Here is a 26,183-nt window from a genome sequence, read left to right as displayed (position 1 = left end):
AGGACCAATGCTAAATTTGTATCCTCTTTACTATCACATAGCTAACTCATACACAGAATGTCTTCCCTTGGCCTCTCACACTTTTCCTTGAGAAGGAAGTGCAAGAGTTTACAGTACCACTGTCTTGTCTTGCATATACTTCTCAACTCCATTTTTGCAGTTAAAACCATGTGAATATGAGAAACATTTTTTCATTCTTTGTGTGAATATTTTAATTGCTCGTGTGCTTTTAAATACAGAACCCTTTTTATTAAGTGTTATTTTTTTTTGCTTGAGATTTGCATTAACATTTGTAGAATTTGTATGTAGTTTGTTAATCCTTTATTTGGTTTTCGGAATCACAGTTCCTCTGTTTGTAGCGATGACTAGTTTATAATCTAGCGTCTATTATGTGAGTTCAAAGAATAGTATAAAATCCTGCCAAAAGCACAGATTGCTTGGAGAGTTATGACAATATAAATATAGTAAGGAACACCGCTGAGAGAAAAAATAGGTGTTGCTGTCAATTTTGTGACTTATCATTCTTAAATGCTACAGATGTATGAGGATGGCTTAACATAGAGAAATACCACTGTATTTCAGGTATGTTTGGTTCAATCTTTCTTATTTCTTCTATTTTTAGTTTCCAAATAAAACAGTTGCACATGTGGCTTGTGATGTATTGCACATGTTAATTAATTATGAAGACCAGCTACAAAAGTTTCCACCTCATTTTCCCTTAAAAATTATTGAGGTAAGAAATTTTGTTTTCATTTTCTGCACATATTATACTTTGTCTTACGTGTAGAATGTTATAGTTTTGCTTTTAGACCGGAGTCTGTACAATGTATTTGCTTTAATATTGCTACACACTCAAGTGTGCTAGCTTGCACTGCACTTGAATTGTTTTTAGCTGCTTTTCTGTTAAAAAAAAAATCTAAGCTTGTTTCCTGCCTTTCCTGTAACTAGTCTAGTCCATATACTGATTTGCTGTATCCAGGGCTGTTTGTATGCTTCTGAGCCCCCCAAACCTTTCTGTGTTGGAGGGAAGCCTTCCTGTGGGAGTGGTAAGCACTAGGTAGCCTATCTACCACAAGAGGAGTAGTGGTTTCTGGCCCAGGAATTGAAGTTTATTGGCCGTTTGGGCAATTTTTCCATCTCTTTCAACTTTCTGGTTTAAAAGTCCATGTTTGTGGTTGTTTCCTGCCTTTCTTGTAACTAGTTTAGTCCAGATAGGAATTTACTGTGTCCAGGACTGTTTGTGAGTTTCTGAGTGGTGTCAAAGTCTGCTCTTCAATTTTTCCCTTAGATCTGCTAGTTCTCTCCTCTCCTGCACTTTTACTAGCTTATAAGTCTAGCACTTTACCAGACTTCTGTAGCAGTTATTGTAGCACACAAAAGTACTACCAGCATTAAACATTCTAATAGGAAACAGCTCCAGTACTTATTATTAATGCCCACCCCTCTAGGCATGTCTAAAGGTTAGTTCCCTGTGTTTTCTCATATTAACCTGGTGAACTTGGGCATCTTGAGGCAATGTAGCATCTGTCTCATGTACACTGACAGCCCTCTCCTCTAACCTCCCAACACTCAGACTTGCGAGAGATGCACTTGTATATCCAAATTGGAAGCCACACACTCTCTAGCCAAGACTGGAGTAGCTGGTCAAGAGGAGGTCAACACCCCACTGAACACATAGCCCTCCAGAACACACACCAGCACTGCCTTCTTATAAAAACACAAACCACACACCCACCTTCACGGTGGCTTTCAGTAAAAATCTACCCAAACTGCAAAGACCTCCAAGGCAGAAACGCACTTGACCACCACAACACTAATCACGAGACACATAACTCTCCTAAACAGTGTGCCACTCAACCAAAGCCCCTAAGACAAAACAGCATGCCCAACACACTATGACTCAATAGTGAGGCACACTGATGTCCCACTCACTAGGCTGAATAGGGAGAAAGTAACAGTCAGCTGCCTGTCAGGTGCCATGATCTGCCACATAACGCACACACTCAGGTCCCTCAACAACAGGTAGAAATATGACTCTGTCATTGTGCATGTGGATGTGAATGACCTGAGATGTACCTCCCTGGACTACATGAAGAGACACATGAAGGAGCTCTCAGATTATGTTGCCCAGGCGGGTATCACCCTAGCGCTGAGCAGCATCCTACCATCGCCCAGAATTATACCACAGTACAAGGGCAAAATGATTGATCTCAACAATTGGTTAAGTTTCTGGTGTCATTCTAAGGGGATCCAGTATCTGTCTGCCTGGGATGACATGATTGACAGACCTCGATGCTTTGCCAGAAATGCCCTGCATCTGTCAACCCTGGGCTGCCGGATACTGGCCAAGGCTCTTGCCACCCTTATATTACCTTTTTTAGGCAGTGTTCCAAAGACCAAATTACCACCGTGACAGTTACAAACAAATGCAATCTGAGGGTCATGCTGCTCAACGCTAGTCTAAATCTCAAAATGCACTCGCTGAAGAAGAACTCCTTAAAGTGGAGAACATTGACATTTGTGCTGTAACAGAGATTTTGTTCAAGGTGGCAGAAAGCACCTCTGCATTCCCAGGCTATAACTCATTCCACGCCTTTCGGCCCCAGAACTTGGACCAAAGCTCCAAAGTTGGTGGTGTTTCCATATACATAAAGGATGCGTACACCTCCAGACTGGTAGCCCAACATAATGCATCAGAAATACTTCAGATGCAGCTAACATTGGGTGAGACAGCGATTCAGGTCGTAGCCTGCTATAGGTCCCCAACCATGTCCCAAAACTCACACTCCACGTTCCTAAGAATATTGGGGTACAACCTAAGATTCTCATACTTGGCGACTTCAACTACCCCTCCATTATTTGAGAAAACTACTCGTGTACCAATACACTTGCCGAACGTTTCCTGGAATTCATTAATTCCAATGCCCTAGACCAGCTCGTTCTTACCCCCACTAGAGGTAGCAACATCCTTGTCCTGGTCATTACTAACATGGGCGACCGTTGCACTACAGCAATAGTCAACTCCTCCCTGGTTAGATCCAACCACAAACTGATCACCTTGGAAATCCCCCTCCCCCCCACGCAGAGGTAACCACCATGAAAAACTTCTCCAAAGCTAACTTTGGGCTCGTAAAAACAGAGGAGGCTAACTTCTCGACACCCATGCAAATGAAGAATAGTTGCATGACCGCCAAATCATACAAGAATCCACTGTACGAACACATACACAAATGCATGGATCTCACCATACCCAATAGAACCAAGACGCTCTCCTCAAAAAAAAAAAGCAAGCCAATCTGTTGGTACCCTGCCATAAACAAACTCTACAATAGAAGGAGGAAACTGATGAGGAATAAGGTGAAGTCCCAAGAGTGGAAAAACTCCTTTTATCAGCCTCAGCAAAAAGTTGAGATCCCCCATCAAGTCCTCTAAAGCTAGCTATGAAAACAGAATTGCAGCAGATAGTAAAGACAACCACAAGGCCTTCTATAGTTATGTAAAAAATCTCCACGGCAATACCCAGATTTGCTCTGAGCTACTGCACAATGGTACCTCCTATACCGAGCCAACAGATATTGCCAATATACTGGCCAACAGATTCATTGCCAACTTTACCCCCCCCCCCCCCCCCCAAAGAGCCAATCATAATACCAGTAAACTGCCAGGCACCCAGTATTACTGCTGCACAGGTTAAAACAGCACTGTCCAAGGCCAAGAATACAGCTTCTGTGGGACCTGACAATATCCCTGGTTGTGTTCTACATGAAATAGAGAGTAAACTGCCACCTCACCTGTGTGCCCTGTTCAGTCACAGCCTCACCTTAGGCTTTGTCCCTTCCAAATGGTGCACTGCTGCAGTCATCCCTCACCACAAAGGAGGAACAACTACAGACCCTGGGAACTATCGCCCCATTAGCCTGATGAGTCTGATATGCAAAGCTATGGAATGCATCATCATGGACCTAATAAACAAGGTTATAGGGAATCTCCAAACTCTGGATCCTACACAGTTTGGTTTTGCAAAAGATAGATCATGCCTGCTCAACTTCTTTGAGTCCGTCACCAGAGCTGTGGATGAAGGCAAGGTGGTTCATACAGCCTACCTTGATCTGGCCAAGGCCTTTGATACCATTTCCCACTCAGGAATTATAGAAAAACTCACTAAGCTAGACATCAACCCATATATCACTAGGTGGGTTGCAAACTGGCTCACATATAGAACCCACAGTGTGAAAGAAGCTGACTGTCGAGCATTCACAATTTTAGTCCCACAGGATTCGGTCCTGGGTCCTCTCCTGTTTGGTATCTACTTCTCTGAAGTTCAGGCCAACACGAAGGGATTCTGGCTGACAAAGTTCTCAGACGATTGCAAGTTGGGAGCTATTATTAACTCCCAAGTGATGTTAACATCCTACAGGAAGGCCTCACTGAGACCAACGACTGGTGTCAGAACCATGGCCTTAAGCTCAGTGCCAAAAAATGTGTCATCATCCCCTTTGGGAAAAACCCGGTTTCCATGAATTATCACATTAATAGTAGTCCACTGAACACAGAAGGTGTTATAAGAGATCTGGGAACGCAGGTTGACAGCAACCTTTCTTTTGATCACCACATTGCCACTGTGGTCAGAAAGTCCTTCTATGTGGCACATCTCATTACTAAGAGTTTTGCATCCAGTAAGAAAGAGATCATTGTCTCCCTCTACTCTTTCGTTATTAGGAAAATTATCGAGTGCAATACCCCATTTGGCATGTACCTCACTAGACACCTGCAACAACTGGAGAGGCCACAAAAGTGCCTCACAAAGAGGATCCTAGTCCTTACACACTTGTCCTATATGGACAGATTTAAAAAACTCCAAGTATTCATTGTCTCATATCGCCTACTTAGAGGTGATCTCTGCTTGTCTTACAAAGCCATGTCTGACCCAGCGCTGTCAGAAATGCTACATCTAAAGAAATCCCAATCCCCTCTGTACCACACACTCCGGAGACCTCAACTTCATTACCACAATCAACAGAACATGCTGGAGGGACAGGTTCTTAACCCAGAGACTGCCCATACTACGGAATAGACTTCCCATACATGTCAAGCAGAGCTCCTCACTGGCCCTCTTCAAGAGAAATCTTGATGAGCGGATGGGAAATAGAAAATTCACCCCAGGGATCACTCCAGTGGCTCTACTCGACAGAGGCACTGGGAACTAAGGTCTGGTGGCAGGATGCCAGGGTAATCCTATGGGCTAGGCTTGTAAAGGCTCCAGGGCCATTAGCCTAGTGCACACCTTTCCATGTTTGTGTATGTTCATGCATGAGCACAAATGATGGGGGTCGGGCTTTACCACACTTACAGATTGAAATATGTGCCTTGATACCTCACAGAACAGTTGCTTTCTGGAAAAATGCTGTTCACATTCTGTTAATAGTATACTCCTAGACTACTGAATGGCCAGTGTTTGCTGTGTGCAGAAATGTTTCTAAAGTCGGCAGCCTCAAAAACACTAGTTTGTCAATCTGAGTTTGACTAAAACTTCAACTTTATTGTAGAAGTTAATCCCTAAGCTTTTTACAAAATAAACATTACAAGTAGCATATAAACACAGTAGATTCACTTTAAAACTGAATTGCTATTGAATTACAAATTCTTCAGGTAAACTAACAGTGTTGTAAAGCACTGAAAACATTGCTGCTAATAAACACGATATACTAGATGACTGGAAACATTGCTGTTTGTTAAAAACTGGTAAACCAAGCATGAGCATGATTAAAAATATTTTGTTATTTTTTTTAGTGTAGGTCTTTTTTATATTAGAGTTAGTAGCCTGATCATTTTTTATTAGACATCAGTTTATGTAGTTGTAATAATGTGCTTAGTGTTAAGTCTGCATCAGTAAAACCTTAAGTAGACAGTAGGTTTCTTTAACATGTGGATAACCTGTGTAGATTTTCTGATTGTATAATTACCGTTTCCTTTTGATATCTAAGTTTATTGCATAGGCCAAAACTGAGAATGGAGTATTACAGGAAAAGCAGATACCTGTGTCTGAGGTGTTGGCTTAAAACATGTATATTCAAAGTAATGAGCCACTTCTACCTTTATTCTAAAGCACCGTGTTTTGATTTATTGAACTTGTTTGGTCTGTGGAATGCTTTCTGTAAAGCATCACAGAATAGTGACTAGCTACAAGCAGTGGAGTATAGGCATTAATAAGACATATAACATCTCCGTAGATCAAGTGTTAAAGGCCCTATCCATGGCAAAGAACACAGCTTCCATAGGACCTGCCATTATCCCAGGCTGTATTCTGGACCATCTCCAGCAAGAACTAGCTTCACCATTGAGCTTGTATTCAATCACAGCCTAATTACAGGCTTCATTCCAGCAGAGTGGAGAGCTGCCATTGTCATCCCCTTGCACAAAGGTGGTGCCACTACTTACCCAAGTACTATCGCCCCATCAGCTTGACAAGTCTGATCTGTACAGTTCAAACATTAAAACCAAAAACTGACACAGGATAAAGTGCGTCAATGAAAGAACAAATATCTTCCACTCTAGAAAACTTTCGAGGCAACATCAAATGGCAGGAAATAGAAAAACGTTTATTCGGAAGTTATAAAAACAGTATACTTAGTGAGCGCTTTCACATTCACATTGAATGCGTCTTCAGACATATTCCAAAGTGCATTGGTCTCCATTTAAATACATATCCCTTCATCAATTAATTGAATAACACTCAGTTAATCTGTCTGAAATCAATCACAACTTAAAAGCAGACACACAAATTTAGAACTCTCTATAAGACATGTTCATAAAATCCTTTTCAATAAAAAACATAATAAACATGACAAAAAAAAACATATATATATATATATATATATATATATATATATATATATAATCAAAAACAAAAGATTTTTTCTTCTTATGAAAGTTAAAGTAATGACAGCATATACTTCTGTCCGAAGACATAGTTATAGTGGAAATGCAGATTTCATACTTAACAAATCCCTAGGTGGCAGTATATGCTTTACTAGTCTTTCACAGGTTAACATTTGCATGCCTGTAACCTAATCAGTATGTGAATTCATATGATTACACTTTTCTTGAGTAATAAAACATATCCCTAGGATTTTACCTGATTCACATACTGATTAACATTTGGATGCCTATAACCTAATATTTGAAAGACTAGTAAAGCATATACTGCCATCTCGAGATCTGTTAAGTATGAAATCTGCATATCCACTATAACTATGTCTTCGGACAGGAGTATATGATGTCATTATTTTAACTTTCATAAGAAAAAATCTTTTTTTTTTGCTATATATACATATATATATATATATATATATATATATATATATATATATATATATATATAAATGTATGTATTTTTTTATGTTTATTATGTTTTTCATTGAAAAGGATTTTATGAATATGTCTTAGAGAGTTCTAAATTTATGCGTGTGTTTTTAAATTGTGATTGATTTTTAGATTAATTGAGCATTATTCAATTAATTGATGGAGGAATTTGCATTTAAATGGAGACCAATGCACTGTAGTATATGTCTGAAGAAGCATTCAATGTGAATGCGAAAGTGCTCACTAAGTATACTGTTTTTATAACTTCAGAATAAATGTTTTTCTATTTCCTGCCATTTGGTGTTGCCTCTGATCTGTAAAGTCATGGAGCATATTATTATGGATCTCATAAACAAGGACATAGGCAATCTGTAAGCACTTGACCCCACCCAATTCAGATTAGTCAGAGGCAGATCTTGCCTATTGCACGTAGTTGGCGACTTTGAGACTGTCACCAAGGCCCTGTATGAGGAAACATCAGTACATGCAGCTTATCTTGACTTGGCAAGGCCTTTGACACAATCCCCCACTCGGGCATCATCAAAAAGATAACACAACTTCATGTTAATTCCTATCTAATCAGGTGGGTGGCCAGCTGGCTCACAGATTGGACCCACAGGGTCAAAATAGGTGCCGCCATCTCCAACAGCAGACCTGTCACTAGTAGTGTTCCCCTGGGATCTGTCCTGGGACCCCCTACTGTTTGGCATCTACTTCTCAGAGGTCCAGGCAAAGACAAGAGGGCCTGTGGCTGACCAAGTTTGCGGATGACTGTACGTTTGGTGCTGTCCTTGACACCCCATTTGATGTTAACATACTACAAGAGGGTCTCTCAGTTACAAATAATTGGTGCCAAAGTCATGGCCTTAAGTTAAATGCAAAAAAAAATTATTATCATACCATTCGGCAAAAACACGGCCCCTACTGATTACCACATCAGTGGCAGCCCCCTTAGCACATAACCTATGGTGAGAGACATGGGACTCAGGTTGACAACAATCTCACATTCTTCCATCATGTGGTGACGTTGGTCAGAAAAGCCTTTTACTCAGTTCATCTCATAAGAAAAGGGATTGCATCCAGAAAAAAGGAGGTTATTACCTCTCTGTACACCTCCTTTATTAGACCTATAATTGAGTGTAATGCCCCATTTGGTATGTACCTCTCCAAACGTTTGCACCAACTGGAAAGGCCACAGAAATACCTGACAAATCCATGGACTCCAACACTTATCCTGTGCGGTCAGGCTTAAATCTCCATCACTCTGCTCCGTATCATACAGATTGCTCAGAGGAGATCTGTGTCTCACCTACAAGGCAGTATCGGACCCTGCCCTACTAGAGATGCTCCATATCCGTAAGTCTAACTCCTCTCGCATTACCCACTTGATAGGCCTAAATTTAATATGCGACATCATCAAAACCTGTTGGAGAAACAGGTTTGTCTCCCAGAGACTGCACTGTCTTTGGACTAAACTTCCTATACATGTCAAACAGAGTACCTCACTGACCATCTTCAAGCGCAACCTTGATGAGTGGATGGGAAACCATAAATTTGTCCCAGGGGTTCCACCTTTGTCCCTCATTGAAAGAGGTGACAGGTGCTGACTGAGGTTTCTTTTTTGGGATAAATTCTTGGCTAGGCCTGTAAGGGGCCCAGGGCCATTAGCCTAGTAACCTCCTATGATCGAGCTGGATTATAAATGAATACATAGTGGGAGTGCTTTGAGTGTTTAGCATGTGTTGAGCATTGCCTCACTTTGCATGTGATTCAGAATGCTGCCTGAAGTGCATCTCCTAACTTTGTAAACACATTGCAACCAACACTGGTGGACCTGTTTCTTATATTGTTGAATTTTCATGTAATTGCAGTTCTGCCATTGCCTTTTATTTTATGTGGGTCCCTTGCATTTTATCAAATGTACATTTGATAAACACAAGGTTTGGTAGAGAAGTCTAATGTCCAGCATCTCCAAGTTATGTTTTATCAACACAGGTAAGTGGAGTTTGGGAAGGAGTGGGAGTGTTTTGTGTGTGCTTGATTTAAGTAAGGACATAGCTTGAATGTGTGCAGGTGGGTTAGGGTAGGGTTTAGGTAAGGGGACAGTTGTAATGTTGGTAGTGTGCATCGGTGCATCTCTGTATGTTCCAGTTTGTTTTGGGCAGTACTAACATTACAAGAAGGATAGTTTTAAGGTACAGTGTAGTGTTGTGGTTAAAACGGATTACTAAGATGATGCAGGTGGGTGAAGTATGTAAGTATAATCATGTTCAAAGTGTAATGGTGTACTGAACAGCCTAGTGGCTTAGCAATTAAGATGTCTGCTTCAAGCACCAAGGTCTGGGATGTTATTCGTGTTTCACTGTTGCAGCCATCACATTTGGGTTATCTGCCTGCAGGTAGCCCTCATCAGGCCTGAATACCAGAGTCTTCGGATTTCTGTGTCGGATGCTGTCACTTCTTCCATGACGTCAGGGGTATAAAACATGCAGCCAATGCCATTTCATCAGTCTTTCTTGCCGTGCGGTGCCCGAAGCAGAAGCAGTTTGCAAGTGCCGGTCGGCCATCTCCTGAAATTTTCATTTTCAAGTTTCAGACCCGAAGTCTTCAAAAAAGATAAGTACCCCATTGGGGATCCTATTTTCTTGCTCTAACCAATGTCAGAAAAAAATAACAATTGTCTTGCCTGTGGAAAGCAAATACCTCATAGAGATTTTCATTCTTACTGCGTCACCTGTTTAGGCCCAGACCACGATGTCCCTCGCTGTTGGTTTTGTGCCTTGTTCAATGCCCGAACTATTCGTCGTCAGGCTATTTTTGTAGCCAAATACTTTCGTTCTCGATCTCCGTACTCTGAAATGGCTTTGTTAAGCCATCTGACTACCAATCTTCCGAAAAAACGTAAGGATAAAGACAGAGACAGACCGCATAGGTCCAAAACTGCCGACGCTTCCGTTAAGCTAGTCGCCAGTCTGCCGGTACTCAGTGAGGTGCTTTCGCAGCCCCTGATACCCGCTACTACAGATTCCCAGGCCTCTACTAAGACTCATTTGGAGTCCGGTATGCTGTGAGATGCTTCTTTGACTATGGAACCTGCGGATGTCTCTACCTTGGATGGGTCCGGAGCTGCTGTGCAGGCACTGGCTTCTGAGGGTGTATTCAGGCCTACTGACTTTAATATTAACCCGACAGCATCATTTCCAACTAGAAGTACCAAACCGCAGACTCAGGCCCATATGCCTCAAAAACAAATGCTTAGAATGGCTGAAGACCTTATTACATTAATTAGGTGAAGCCAGCCTTCCCCCTCTAAGAGACCTAGAACCGATTTTCTTTCTGATTATTCTGATCAGGAATCTGATATCTCTGCTCCTTCTGATTACAAGGATTTGCCCTTATCTAGTTATGAGGATTCTGATGCAGAGGATTCCATTCCCTCTGCTTCCCCCTCCAGAAGATTTTTCCTTTGGTGAAACCTTGCATACCCTTAGGGAGCATTTCTGCTGGGAAAGCCAGGACTATTCTGAGTCCAAAAAGAGACTTAGGGAATTCTTACTCTTGCCTGAACACAGGCCTCTAGCTATCCCTCCTGTTCTGGCTATTGTAGGTTATATTTTCTTGGAATCTAGCCTTACCCCAGACACTTTACCTCCAGCTCCCAGAAAACCTGACAGGTACTACAGAGTACCTGACTCTCACAAGTTCCTCTTCAAGAATCCTACTGCAGATCCAGAGACCATTTCCTAAGAACCAAAAGGCATTAAGTCTACTGCTGCCAAAAATCCTACCCCTTCTGATAGAGGTTCTAGAGACTTAGACAGATGGGGTAAGAAGGTATACATTTCTGCTACTTTGGCCATTAGGGCTTTAAATTGCAAGTTTCATATGTTAAAGTATCAGCAGCATATTATGGGACTACTTAAAACTACTTAAACAGAAAATGATATTGATTCCTGTCTGTGCTGAACACAAAGACTTGCAAGATTTAATGCATTCTGCAGAACAAGTTGGTAAACATACTTTGCAATGTGGTTTTGATGCTTTAGAAGCATCTTGCAGAGCTGCTGTCACTGGGTCTGTACTTAGAAGGCATGCTTGGCTTAAGGAACAAAACTTGCCAGATCATGTTAAAGCTAAATTACTGGATGCACCCTTAAACCAAGACCGCCTTTTGGCAACAAAGCAGAAGTCCTCAAAAGGATGGAGGAAAAAGCTTAAATCTATGCAAACTGTTAAAGATTTCCTACAAGTACAGCCTCCCAGGTTCAATAGGCATTGGCCTTCAAAGAACTGGTCCTTTCCAGTCCCTTCCAGGCCTTCTCAGTCCAGACCCAGGAACAGCAGACCACCAAGACTTCAGTCTCAAGCTACGCACAGATCTAAGTAGTGGGGGGCTTCCACTTCCAAAGCAGGGAGTAGTAAGCCAACCCCCTACCGAAAAATGGCGCAGTGACTTAACCTTAACCCTTTCAAGCCCTGCTCAACTACTTGCCCTCTTAGGAGGAAAGCTCGCCCTGCATGCAAAAAACTGAGAACTCATTACCCAGGGCAAATGGGTTTTGAACATAGTTTCCCGAGCATACCGATTCCACTTCCATACACTACCAACCGCAAATGGTTGACCAGACCTCCTCCCAAATCACTGGGCGGAAGCCCAATAGCAGGTTCTCTCTCTTCTCCATATCAGGGCTATTCATCCTGTCCCAGCTGAACAAAGAAGACAAGGTTTTTATTCAAAACTTTTTCTGGTACCCAGAAAAGAAAACTCCTGGCGTCCTATCCTGGACCTCTCTATTCTCAACACCTTTCTGGTGGTTCCAAATTTCAAAATGCCAACTCTTCAACAGCTTCTTCCTATACTAGCCAAGGATGCCTGACTGGCAACCCTAGACTTAAAGGAAGCTTACCTGCACATCCCAATAAGAGAATCCTGCAGACAATACCTACATTTCAGGCGGGCTGCATGCACTTTCAGTTGTCTGCACTTCCCTTTGGCTTATCTACTGCGTCCAGGGTGTTCACAAAGTGTGTAGCTCTAGCCATTGCATTTTTGTAGGCAGAGAAATATTCCTCACTCCAGAGAAACAAGTTTATTTCACAACCTACTTCAAACTATTGGCCACAAAAACCCAGCCATCTTCAAGGAAAATACTGCAAGCTCTGGGGTTCATGGCCTCTTGCATTCTGCTAATTCCAAATGCAAGACTGCATATGAGTCAACTCTTGTGGTATCTAAAAAGTCTATGGTGTCAACATTCTTAGAACCTGGAAACAATCATTCCTTTTCTAAGGACAGAGTTCCTTTGATGGGCAGAGGCCTTCTACCACAACAAGGGACTCTCTTTCACTCTACCCTCTGCTGCCCAAACCCTAACAACAGACATATCAGATTATGCATGTAGGGGCTCACATGGCAGGGCAGTGCATTCAAGGCAAATGGAACCCGAGACAGATGCACCTGCATATCAGTCAAAAAGAAATGTTAGCTGTACAGAATGCTCTGACAGCCTTCAAAGACCTTATTCTTTCAGGACGACTATTGGTAAAGACAGACAACACCACAGTTATGTGGTACATAAACAAGTAGGGGGGAACCCACTCTTACCCTCTCTGCAGACTACCCATGGCTCTGTGGAACACAACCTTGAGCTACAAAGTACACCTACAAGCTCAATTCCTGCATGGCAAACTAAATTCACTGGCATACGACTTAAGCAGAAATCTCATGGAACCACACAAATTGAAACTAGAACCCAAAATATTCAACCTCTTGAGGAACAAATAGGGGACTCCAGTGGAAGACCTGTTTGCCTCCCCTCAGAGCTACCAATTGAACAAATTCTGCACTAGAACTCCCCACAGTCAAGCTTGGAAAGTGGATGCCCTGTCCTTTACTTGGAAAAGTTTCTCGGTTTATGCTTTTCCCCCTCTGCCTCTCCTCTCGAAGATTCTACTAAAGATCAAACAGGACAAGCCAAGGACAATACTGATTGCACCAGAATGGCCACGCCAGCACTGGTACCCCCTCTTATGCAGTATGACACTGCTACAACCGTGGCACCTGCCTCAGACCCCTTCCCTGCTGTCCCAGCTGGTGGGCCAGATTCTGCACCCTCAGCTTCAAACCCTGACTAACCTGCTAATTCCATAAGCTCTCCTCTAGCATCCCTCAGTAAGCAGGTGTTGGATGTCATTCTGGAGGCAAGGAGGCCTAGTACCAGAAAATCCTATGCTGAAAAGTGGAAAAGATACTGTTCCTGGAGCCAGGCTCAGGGGATGGGCACAACGGTACCCAGCTTACCTCATATTCTAGAGTACGTAACAGAAATGCTCCACAAGGGCCTGTCCTTCTTGCCAATTAAGATTCATGCCTCTGCCATTTCAGGTGGTACGGCGGTAGCGTTGTTATCTCACAGCAAGAGGTTCTTCTGTTTGATTCTCGGCTTGGCTTGGGAGTGCCTTCTGTGTGGAGTCTGCATGTCCTCCCCGTGGTTGGATAGCATTCGAAAGACATGCGTTCGTAAATGGGCGTGCCTTTGTTGAAGGTTGGGCGTTGAGCTGGCATCTCGGCGTTTCGTAAAAATCTACTGACAATCATTAGCGGACCGGAGTTCCGCTGTTGCGACCCCTTACCGGGAAAAAGCTGAAAGACAAACAAACATAATACTGAGCCACCCCTCTTCACTCACCCCTTGCTAAAATAATTCCTTAGAGGGGCCAAAAATTTAAGACCCCCCCCCCCCCCCCCCAGAAGAGCTTCCACTCCAGCCTGGGACCTTAACTCTGTATTGGAAAAGCTCACTCCCCCCCCCCCCCTTTGAGCCAGCTGCAACAGCAGAGTTGAAATTCCTTTCTTGGAAAACAGACTTACTTCTAGCCATCACTTCAGTAAGAAGAGTGTCTGAATTACAGACTCTCATGGCAGTGGAACCCTTCATTATCTTCCATGTGGACAGGGTTTCCCTCAGGAATAATCCTTCCTTTATGCACAAGGTGGTGTCTAGTGTGGCCCTAAACCAGTCCATTCATTTGCCTACTTTTTTCACTAATCCACAAAACAAAGGGGAATGGATATTGCACTCTGGACGTGCACAGACAACGTCGATTCTATTTTGACAGGACTAAGCCTCTCATAAAATCTGAGTAGCTGCTAGTTGGCTTTGCTGCAGGGGCAGAGGGGAATGTCATTTCAAAGCAAACCATTTCCAAATTAATAGCCCATTGCATTACTTTCTGCTACAAGCACCATGGAAAACCTACCCCACAGGGGATAAGATCACATTCTACCAGGTTTGCATCTACCTTTACGGCATTTCTCAGAGGGACGTCCTGGAAGCTGCTACCTGGAGCTCTGTACATACCTTCACCAAGCATTACCACCTGCCTATGTTTTCTAAATTCAGAGCTGGATTTGCCACAGCAGTCTTGCAGGGCTTAATAGCTGGCCCTAATGCTCTTTAACTACCTCCTCCCTTCCTTAGCTTTGGGAATCTACCCAAATGTGATGACTGCAACAGTGAAACACGAAGAACATAGTACAGTTGTGTACACTTACCATAAAAGTAGATATCTGAGTGTATTCACTGTTGCAGTCCTGGTTACCCTCCCTCCAGCCCCCTGCCTTCTCTTGGCTCTACCTTTCCTTCTTGTTTGGTATATATTTTTTCATGTGTATTTGCTTTTTGATGGGGGTGTGTGCCATACCATATAATTGCTTCCTATTGTGGGGGCACCTTACATCTGGGGCAAGAAAAACTGATGTAATGGCATCGGCTGCATGTTTTATACCCCTGATGTCATGGAAGAAGTGACAGCATCCGATGCAGAAATCCAAAGACTTTGGTATTCAGGCCAGCTGAGGGCTACTTGCAGGCAGATAACCCAAATGTGATGACTGCAACAGTGAATACACTCGAGCATCTACATTTATGGTAAATGTACACAACTGTACTTTCTTTCCTGGCCTTTGACTATTGTCACTGCTTGCAGTAAGATCAGTTGGTGCAATGGTTAAAATCTTTGCTTCCCATGTACAAGGTATAATATTTGTTCCTGACTTCTGTCTATTGCTTGTATGGAGTTTGCATATTCTGAAAACTTTTATAAATGTTTGGTTTACTTACCCTGTTTGCAAACACACAGATAAAAAGTAAAGGTATTATACTGCCTGGCAGCTAGAGCTTCAGGAGTTGTTTTGGCAGCCAGGTTACTTTTCTGGATATCTCCATGGAGTTGCTCCCAAAAAACACCACCCCAAATCATAAAAGAATGAAACTGTGGGCAGCAGCACGGACTCTAGCTCGTGTTTACTAAGGTAAGAGGTGTACCTCAAACTCACCCAAGATGAAATTGTGGGCAGCAGCACAGACTCTAACTGATGTCTACTAAGGGAAGAGCTGTGTAGACCAACCTCACTGGGCATCAGCAGTGGTGTGCAGAATCCTCTAGATAGCAGAATATGTATTACAGGCTACACACCATGGCAGAACTAGCCACATGACAGTGTAAAAATTAGCTCTAGATGATTCATTCTTGTTGACTAATGTTGCAAAAAGTGGTCATAGGTATTTGCTGGTGATAAGTGGGTTGAGAACCCAGCTTACTACGATCTTGCCTAGCGTGGGTTACCTGAAAGGGCTGTGTTGAGTAAAAGCTAGATGGAAACCATTCAGCCTGCCAAACATGAGCTAAGGATTACTACACTCAGAATAGGTTCATTAACAATTCGCACCTTGGAAGTGGATGACATGATGGTAAGGAGGAAGCTGGGCATCCTTTGTTTCCAAGAGAGAAGACAAAAGGGCAGTTCAGCAAAGCCACTTGGCTTGAGATCCATAGTCTGCTACTCAAGAGGAGGACAGACTTGACATGGTGAAGGAATTTTGATGAGGGAGAGGCTTCAGAAAACAGTGATGGATGTCACCAGAACTATCGGGACAGTATTCATAATCTCTGCCTATACCCCACAGCAGGATTGTGATAGTTAAGAAAAGACTGCATTCAGAAACAGTTACATAGACCTACTAGGTAAAGCAGGATGACTGCTGTCAAATTTGTATGTATATTCCCCTATGTCTGCATATGTTTCCTGGTACTTTAGGGTCTTTTCTTTTCCACAAATTTTGCTGATTGACTGGTTATTCTAAAACCGTCTGTATTAGCTCAGAGTTACTTTTCTGAGTTGTTAATGAGCCACTTCCTGTAGTCCAAATTACAGGGTTTAATTCCTCCTTTCGCCTATTGTTTGACTCTGAGCAAGTTATTAAATCAGGCAGTGCCCCTAAAAAGGGGCACTTTGGTTTCAGACTTATGACTGAAAAGGGATTGTGAGTTCAGTATGACTGAAAATTTTGTGAAAGTTCGGTTTACTTACTTTGTAAGCAAATTCACAGATAAAAAAATAAAGGTATTATAATACAGCTGGAGCTTTGACACTTGATTTGTCTGCTAAGCTACTACTTTGCATGTTTGAATTGTTAGGATGTTCTGAAATCTGAGAATCTTGGATTGTACTTTCTTCCCTCTTTACTTCGTTATAGTATTAACAGTAAAAGCATATTTGTGACTGAAACATGACTTGCATCTCATTGGCTGATATGTGTGAATTTATCATTCAGAACAAGTTTGCTAATCTTCAGGTGCTTTCATCTTTTGGGAAAAACAGATTTCACAGAATGCATTGTAGAGCAAATGAGAAAAAATAAAACATGTTTATCTATCTAGTTACGTTGTGGTAAAAGTTGTTCTAAAATGATAAACTGTAACATTAGGGGCCCTCGTTGATATGTCTTCATTTTTTTCATCCTTTTTTACATTTCATTACAGCATTTTTCTAAGAAACGCTTGAGACCAATGGTGTGCACACCCAACACCAGCATACTAATATGCGTTGTGTCTCACTGTAACAGCATACTTAGTACCTGTGCTTGCCATTTTTTTTCTGACACTTGCACAGTTTGGATCTTCATGTTAATTTGGTTGTAGAATGGTCCCTGTCTTTGATGCCTGAAATCATAAAACCTAAGTATTTATACAGCTGTCAAGTAATGTAACAGTGTTCAAGCTGGGGACATGCCCATCATGAAGCACTGCCAAAAGTACCAGTTACTCAGCCCAGTCACCCACAAATATTGGTGGGAGAATCCCTGGCCAGCTTTACTTACCAGGAGGATGGCAGTGCTAGGAAGTTTCCAGTGTGGGACTCAGTAGTGGTTTCTTGCGATTAGTCTTGAGTCTTTGCTGGAGCACCATTGGAAAAGCAAAGAACAGAAGGCAGACCTTTGTTTAAACTCTTATGGAAGTAAGTCTGTCTCAGAAGTGGTCATCTAGTCCCCACCTTTTGTACACTTGTCATCACCAAGCAAGACCCTACCATATTTGAAGACAGTTGGGCCAAAATAGACCCACTCCCATCTCTCACGTGTTAACTGTTTTTCTTGGTTAAGGCACCTTCCTTCATTCCTTCCTCCCTCTAGTCAGTCAGCTGCTGCTTTTCTACTATGGTACTACTTAGCAGTGACCTTTTGATTGAATTGAGCATAGCTCGGCGGTAGTGCTGGAAGTCTAGGATGTTTTTGCTCAGGTCTTCTCCATCCCCAACAGGGTTTAATTGCTCAGGTAGAGGAGGGATCCCTGGCTTTTCCTGGAACAGGACTTCCTTTTCAAGCTCATTTGAAGTCTGTTGGGTCCTATTACCATAACTATGTGATTGTGCCCTTAGTGAACTTTGCTCTGTGGCAGCAATAAGCCCAGTGCATGTATTTCTAGTACTTGCAACTCCTTTAACAAGTGAGTTCTGAAACACCATTTCCCATGTCTTGACATGAATGATGTGGTTATTGCACACTTGAGCCCATACTTGTCATTTGTTCATGTCCTTGACACTGGTGGACCTGGGGGTGGGGTGGGGTAGGGAATTTCTTCCTGTTGGTTTCCTGTGAGTAGTGTAAAGATTCTGAGTCCATTATTTATTTATACAGAAAAGGACAATGAGTCCTGTTTTTGGAACACTCTTTGTAAGGTGAAGGAGGAATTCAGCTGGAGTCTGAATTCTCAGAAACCCTGCTCAGATGTAGAGCTTTTGTGGGCTTGATTGAGTCAAGGGCACTTGTTTCACCAGTCATGGATGTCCGGGAGGATTTATTTATTAATGCATGTATGAAGACAGATTCCACATCCTCCCCCTGCACCCAGAAAACCTGTCTGGTTTTTCAAGGTGATGGATTCACCGAAGTTTCTTTACAAGAATGTTCTACTGATCCAGTTATGGCATCCCTGGATTCCAGCAAGAAATCTTCATGCAGGAACCACATTCCCAGCGACTAGGAGAGTAGAATATGCAACATATTTTGAGGAAAAATTATACACTTCTGCTACCCTGTCCTTGCACACCCACATGCGTGCTTACAGAAATCCCTGCTGGAGAAGGTGAGTGAATACAGCTAAGGACATTACAGATAAGGATCTGAAGTAGGAGATGCTTGATTTGTGTAAGCTTTTGCAGAGGTTGCGAAGTTGGTGTATCTTCTGTGATACAGAGGTATGAATGTTTGTGGACTTGGTCTGTGCCAGACTATGTAAAGATAGACTACTAAACAAAAGAGGTTTTCTTTGAACTCCTTGGTAACAGTATCTTCAAAAGACTGGAGTAAAAGGACATAAGTATTCAATCAGTAAAACAGCTTGGTCAATACCAGGCTCCTAAATTTAGCAAAAGCTTGGCCTTTATACCCCAAGCAAGACAGGGATAAAGCTAGTAAGAGGAAAATGGCAAGTTTAGAAAAGAATGGCAAGCAAAACTGAAAGAGAAATTTGGAGTCTCCAGGGCCATGTCTGTTAGAAGGAACAGCCATGGCACAGCTGGGCCACACTCTCCCTCCCTCCCCAAAAACACACGCCAAGTCCATCCTTCCTTCCTTCCCTTAATCACCCTTCTTTTGCTGTTCCATAGTGGATAGAAGGGTGCCTTATCATCTTTGTACAAAACTAGGACTGTGTTAATGAGTGTCACTGGGCCGTAAACATTCTAAAACAAGGTTACGCATTTTAATTTGTAGACTACGCAATTTGTAGGGGAAGATTATCCAATCATTATCACTGTCCTGTTGAGGGATCCTCTGGAGCAAAAGACCATAGAGTGTGTGCCCAGAACACAAGAAAATACAGGCTTCTAATCAGGACTTTGTTCTCCACAAAGAAGGCACATAGAGGCCCAGTCTGGATCTGTCACCTTTAAACAATTCATTGTCATTCAGAAATTCAGAGTGTGGACCCTTCGGGTCTTCCAGTAATATTCCTAAAACCCTTCCTGATCACACTGGACCTAAAGGATGCTAACCTACACATTGCCCATTGTCCAAGGGTCGCAGAAAGTTTATTTGGTTTGCAGCAAGGTTGAGGGGAAATGTAATTATTTCATGTCCTTGACCTTTGGCTTGTCAACTGAACCATGTACCTGGCTCTTGTAATAGATTTTTGCAGGGCAAAGAGCATTCATATTTACCCATGCATAAATTACTTTCTCATTCAAACAGACTTTTTGAAAGGAATGCACAAGGCCTTGAATTTTACTCAGATTTGTTTCAGAGATCTCAGTCTTTCCATCAACATGAAGAAGCTCAACGTTTCCACAATACCAAGCCTGGTGTTCTTAGGGACACTCTTGAGCACAAACATTCAGAGAACTTTTTTACCAAAAGACAATGAAATCTCTGTGACCTTATACCTGTGTAGCATATCAGAAAATGAGGTGATATCAGCCAGGCAATTCTTCTGAGCAACAGCCTTCATGGCTTCCTGCATCCTGAACGTGCTTGTGGCCCACTTACCATGAGGAAGTTGCTGTGGTGTCAGAGAGACAGATGCTGTCAGCATTCACAATCTCTAAAAACTGAGATTCGCCTTCTGGCATGCAGAAGGAAAGAGGTCTTGATGAATAAGGCAGATTCAGCTTAACCTGGAAATGCTCTTACAAACAGCCCAACCCTCAGTGACCCCTACCAAAGATTCATCCATTTCAGCCCTGGGAGCTGATGTGGGACCTCTTCAGGGGCAGAGCATTTGGAACCAGGACATCAGAAAAAAGTGCATAAATGTAAAAGAAATGATTGCTCTAATTATGGCACTGAAAGCCTTAATATAGCTTTATGAGAAAAGGGTCCTCCAAATACTCAGACAGTACAACAGAGATATGTGGTACAAAAGCAGGGGGAACCCACTCTTGTATACCAGCAGTGCAAGTATGAGAGATTGCCCAGGTTGTAGGTATAACTGTCAAAGCAGTCTACCTCCGTTCCGTAGAAGACATTGCAGCAAATAGGCTCTGCAGATCACAGATAGACCCACATGAGTGGATGTTAAACGGGGATGTCTTCCTGGTTCTGAATGGAAATATGCCTTCCTTTTTACCTCACCTCTAAGTTGCTGCTGCAGAATAGTAAACCCAAGAATCTGGAGAATGGATACATTCTTCCTCAAATGAGCAGATCTGTAGCTGTGCAACTTTCTCATATATATATTTTTTTCCAAATCCTCAAAACAAGGTGGGAAAGCTCTGTGTTTCTTGGATGTTCATTGGCAACTGACATTTCAACTTCACAAGACTAAAATATTTAGAAAGACCAGCTCTTTGGGTCCATGACTAGTGACAAGGAAAAAACAAATCAGTAAATAGACTACTCAGTGGCTTGTTATAACTGAACAGATGTTCATCGTTAGATCACTGTTGCAGTAATGCTGATAGATGGGGGATATATTCTGCCCCGCATACCATACATCTGGCCATTATACCAAAGCTTAGATGCACCACCTTCTCCCTTGCCACAAGTCCAGTCTTAGACCTAAGCATAAGGTCTGCATGCTGGGACAGAGAGAACATAAGAGAGTAAATATCTTCGTAACTTTCTTGCGGCCAGTCCAGGGAACAAGATGCCATCTATAGCTCAGTCTATCAACCATTCAAAAAGATCCAGTGTGCCAGAGCAAGGGAAAGTTAAGTACCCCATTAGGGACACTTCCTCTTTTTCTCATATTTTTATATTTCAAATTTGCCGTCAGAGAGAGGCAAATGCCTTTGTAGTGGGCAGACTCCCATACCAGAGAGGCATATTCCTCCATGGTAGGCTGACTTCATACCAAGACAGACATTGTGTTTTTCTTGCTTACACCAGAGCGTAACCTCAGGGATTGCTCTTTTTGTCAGCTTTTCTTCCAAACACCTCCCTGAGTATTTATTTAGAGAACAAACATCTGAAGGCTGTGTAGCACAAGCCACTTTGTCCTCCAAAGTTCCATCTTTCAGTATCCCCTCACAGCCATAAAAAGAAAGCTATGAAGCCAAGGGAAAACCATGCAGCTTCCTTCAGTTGATCACTGTCTGGAGTAACCAATGGGAAGCAGTTGTGGATGCTGCAGACCATCCAGCCTTTGGGCTCTTACTTCTATTTTAACCCTGCTGGAGACTACTTGGGAGGAGCTTACAGGCACAACCCATCCAACCAGTTAGATGGCTGCTGAGGCCCTGAAAGGGGAACTCATCCTTGTAATTTCAGAAGGCACAGATGGGGTTACTCAAGTTTTAGCTTGTGAGGACATCCCTCATTCTTTGATGGAGGTACATCTGGTATCGACCCTTCTCAAGTGGTTTCCTTGAAAAACCCTAAAAAGAAAACCGTAAAAATTTAAGAACCTTTCTTCTCCATCCACATCTGTTTGTAGTGAGCCACAACAAGAATGGCAGGATTTTTCTCAGGGTTTGTTCAAAGCCCTTGTGACTCTTAAACATGCAAGCTTTGTGGTTTCGCATTGTTTATATACCTCAAAATGAAAAATAGATATATTTTCTGAAGAAGGGTCTTCTGAATCAGAGTCTGATCTTTTGGATGATTATTCTCAGATTCATTTAGCTTCAGAGTATGCATCTGAACCTGATGACACTTTGTCATCTGCCTCTCTTTAGGATGAGCCCTACTTTGGAGAACCAATTCTGAAGATGATGCAACATTTCAATTAGTAGAGTAAGCAACTTTGTGAATCCCAAAAGAGGTCTAACAGTCTTTTACATATGGAAGCTCTCAAGCCGTTCCTCCTGTTCTTAAAACAATAGAAGACACTTTCCTTCCAGCTTTTTTGACTCCTGAGTCACAACCACCTGCAGCAAAAAAAGATTGACAGGTATCATAAAGTCCTTGACACACACAAGTTTCTGTACAAAAATCCTGATTCCAACCCTGTAGTTGTCTCCACAGATTCTGACAATCTTCTGGACTATTCTCTTGTTGAAATCCTCTCCCAAATGGCAAGGATGTCAGAGCTGTGGATAGGTATGGAGAAAAAAGTATATACATAGGGTACTTAATTCTTTCATGCTGTTAATTATCAGAGTCTGATGATGAGGTAACTTTTGCCTATTTTTGACAACATGATTAAGTTTGTGCCTAATAGCCCTACTCCAGAACTATGGTCCGTGCAGAGTGTGAATTTTTCTGACTCTCAAGTTGAATACCATTCTATTAAGTGTGCATGTGACTCATATGCTTCTTCCAGAGCTGCTGCTGGTTTTGTATTAAGAAGATACTCCTGGCTAAGACTCCAGTTTCTACTACAGGATGTAAAAGCAAAGCTTTTAAATTGTTCTTTGGATAAGGACTTCATTTTTACCACCCCCCCCTGCAGAGATTAAAAACACAAGAAAGGTGTAAAATTGTTCAAGGGTTTAAACATCCTTTTCCTTCCCCTATTCTAGAATTTCAAAGAAATTAGCCCTCCTAGCCAGTCCATTTCTACCACAAGAAGTCAAATCAACAATAAGGCAAAAAAGTCCAAGAAATTATAGGATAAGCCTAAATGTAATTTAAAAGAAGCAAAAGGCACCTTCCTGGATAAACATTCCAGCTTTTGCTCACCTCCACCCTCTACAACACAGACATTCCCCTTTTATTCTTCCAACTAAACTTTCTGTCAGTGTTCCTCTTTGGAAAAAAAAGATTACAACAGATACTTGAGTTTTGAGAAACATTTAGAAAGGATCCTTTCTTCAGTTGAAATCTCTTCTTTTTCAGCACTCAGTTTCACAGGGACTTCAGAACCAATAGCCCTGACTTTGTCCAATCTTATAATTTTTGCAGTAGAGTAGAACCTGTTCCTTCAAATCAAAAAGGAAAGGGTTTGTACTCCAGTGTTTTCCTAGTACCAAGAAAAGAAGGTACTTGGAGACATTTTCTGTATCTATCTGTTTCCAACATTTTTTGAACATTCCAAAATTCAAGATGATGCCTCTACAAAGTTTTTTTCCTCTAAATTCTTAAGATTCAGTCCTTTGGGTTCCACTTTCAGTTTACTGCTTTACCTCAGGGTTATCCAGTGTGCTACAAGGTTGTTCACAAATTGTATAATCCCAATTGTAGCATTCTGAAGGCTTCTATGTTTCCACATCTACCCTTACTTCAACATTTTTCTTTTTTTTCCATAATAAATTTTTATTGAAATATATTTTCCAAAAACATTACAAAAATACAATAAACATCACACACATAATACACTATAACTACTACAAACCATTTATACAATATCTACATGAAATGCTTCCTATATTTAATATATTCCTAAAATCAGTATCATGCTAATATAATATTGAAGACCTTTTCCCATATTTTCGGGTTATTAATATTTTTGTTAGTTTGTTTCAGAAGTAATTTATGTGCTAGTATATGCTTTATAGCCACAAGCTTAAAATTATTCCATGATGTCTTATGTGGTTCTAGCCAATTTGTGGCTATATAGAGTTTCATCAGCAAAAAAATATTCATACAAACAATAGTTTGCGATCTGGAAAGCTCTCTTGGAGGAATGTGTAGAATCATAAATTCCCATGACAGTGTAGAACTCTGATAACCCATCTTTTGCAGTTGTACTTTGAGAGTTCCAAAGTTTATATACGCATTTACAACTCCAGAACATATGAAGAAGATCCGCTGTTTGATCTGCACAGTATGGACAAATTGGAGAATTCCTAGGGTTAAATTTATGTAATCTAAGATGTGTGTAATATGCATTGTTCCAAATCATCAATTGCGTGTACATCAGTTTTTGAAAAGAAACTGATTTCCTAGTTATATCAATTGCTTTTAATATCTGATTGTCTGTTACTGTTACTTTTTTTACCCAATACTCTGAAAGCAAAATTTTGTCCTGAAATTTCAAATCCTTAATTAATTTATATGCAGTTGCTATAAATTTAGTGTCTTGTTGGATAGCTTGCCACAATTCAGAGCACTTATCCACAAATCCAGCTGCAGGTTTAAAGTTCCTAAAGTAGCTCAAGGCAAGTTCTTTAACTTGTCTCATTATAACAATGTAACTTCTAGGTAGATTCATTTCCTGTCTAATTTGTAAAGCCGATAAGTCAAGTTTATTAAAAACATCAAATAGAGTCAGATTAAGTATTAATGGAAATTTGCTGAGATCGATCAGCTGATTATTTAGTTTAAAATTAGGATTCCTGTGGAAAGGTTGAAGAACCATCATATATTGCAATAAATCTATGGACTGAAATAAAGTTTGCAAAGATGAGACACAGGTTATTATGTGGTCCATGACCCCATATTTTATCAGACTAATTTTGTCCATAAAGGGCAATGCTTTAGGATTTATTTTCCTATCCAAAATATGCTTATGATTCAAGACCACCCAAGTTGGTATCCATTTTGTATTCGTTACATCATAATTAGCAATTCTTAAAATTTTATTAGCGTTTACAATGAAATAATATGCTTCAAAGTTTGGTAGCTCAAGTCCCCTCTTGTTTTAGGGGTCATTAATTTCTCATAAGATATGCTAGTTCTTTTGGGTTCCAGATAAATTTAGCTAGATCTTTATGCATTTGTTTAAAAACTGTTTTTGAAATTGATAATTGGGCAGACCTAAATATGTATAACATTCGTGGTAGTATATTCATTTTCACTATTGATACTTTTGCTAATACCGGTAGTTTTAAATTCTTCCATCTGTCACAATCAGCTATTATGTGTTCCCATACTCGTTTAACATTATTGTTATAAAAGTCCTTATTATCCGTAGAGAAGTTGATACCCAAATATTTAATATTTTCTTTACATGTTAACTTCCCCATCAGGGCCATTAGTGAAAAAGGTTTTGGGGTTCTTAATGGGAAGATATTTGTTTTCTGTAAGTTAATTTTATAATTGGAAACTACTGAAAATTCGTTTATGAGCTTTAATATCTTTTCACTGTCTGAAATTGGGGTTGTACAATAAATAATAAGATCATCGGCGAATGCTGACATTAATATTTTATTCCTATAAATTATTGGTGCATTATGATACAAATTTTGCTTGATATATAAAAATAGGGGTTCTAGATATAGGTTAAACAATAAGGGGGACATGGGACAACCCTGACGAGTACCATTTTTAATCTGTATTCTGTTAGAATAAGTCCTATTGATGTATAGCGTAGTGTATGGATTACTATATAATATTTGTAGTATCTGAATGAATTCTTGGGGCAAGTTAAAATAGGGTAACACATCAAACAAAAAATTTATGTCTACTCTATCAAATGCTTTCTGGGCATCTATTATAAGAGCATAGATATTAAAGTTGTTTTTTTTAGCATACGTCATCATATTATGCAGTGTAAGTGTGTTATCGCTGGTTTGTCTAGTTGCCATAAATCCAGCTTGTTCCTTAGAAATTAAATATATCAAAACCTTCTTTAGTCTCGATGCTATAATTGATGTTAAAATTTTCATATCCACATTCATTAGTGCTATTGGTCTGTAATTATCTGGGTTAAGGGGATCC

The 26,183-nt window shown here is 41.1% G+C and overlaps 1 protein-coding gene across 7 annotated transcripts in view; it reads left to right on the top strand.

Moving 5' to 3' along the window:
* Positions 1-26,183, top strand: part of RALGAPA1 (Ral GTPase activating protein catalytic subunit alpha 1) — a 5,382,632-nt gene that overhangs the window by 3,806,971 nt on the left and 1,549,478 nt on the right. For all 7 annotated transcript variants that reach the window (XM_044074134.1, XM_044074135.1, XM_044074129.1 and 4 more), the window contains one exon: positions 623-733. In XM_044074134.1, the coding sequence (XP_043930069.1) occupies positions 623-733 (111 nt within the window). The remainder of the gene's footprint in view (positions 1-622; positions 734-26,183) is intronic.

The sequence above is a fragment of the Protopterus annectens genome, chromosome 6.part0 (assembly GCF_019279795.1).
Source record: "Protopterus annectens isolate FY-2018-M chromosome 6.part0, PAN1.0, whole genome shotgun sequence".
Classification (NCBI taxonomy): Eukaryota; Metazoa; Chordata; order Ceratodontiformes; family Protopteridae; genus Protopterus; species Protopterus annectens.
The sequence above is the reverse complement of the archived record's forward strand: the minus strand, read 5'-3'. Positions and strand labels throughout refer to the sequence as shown.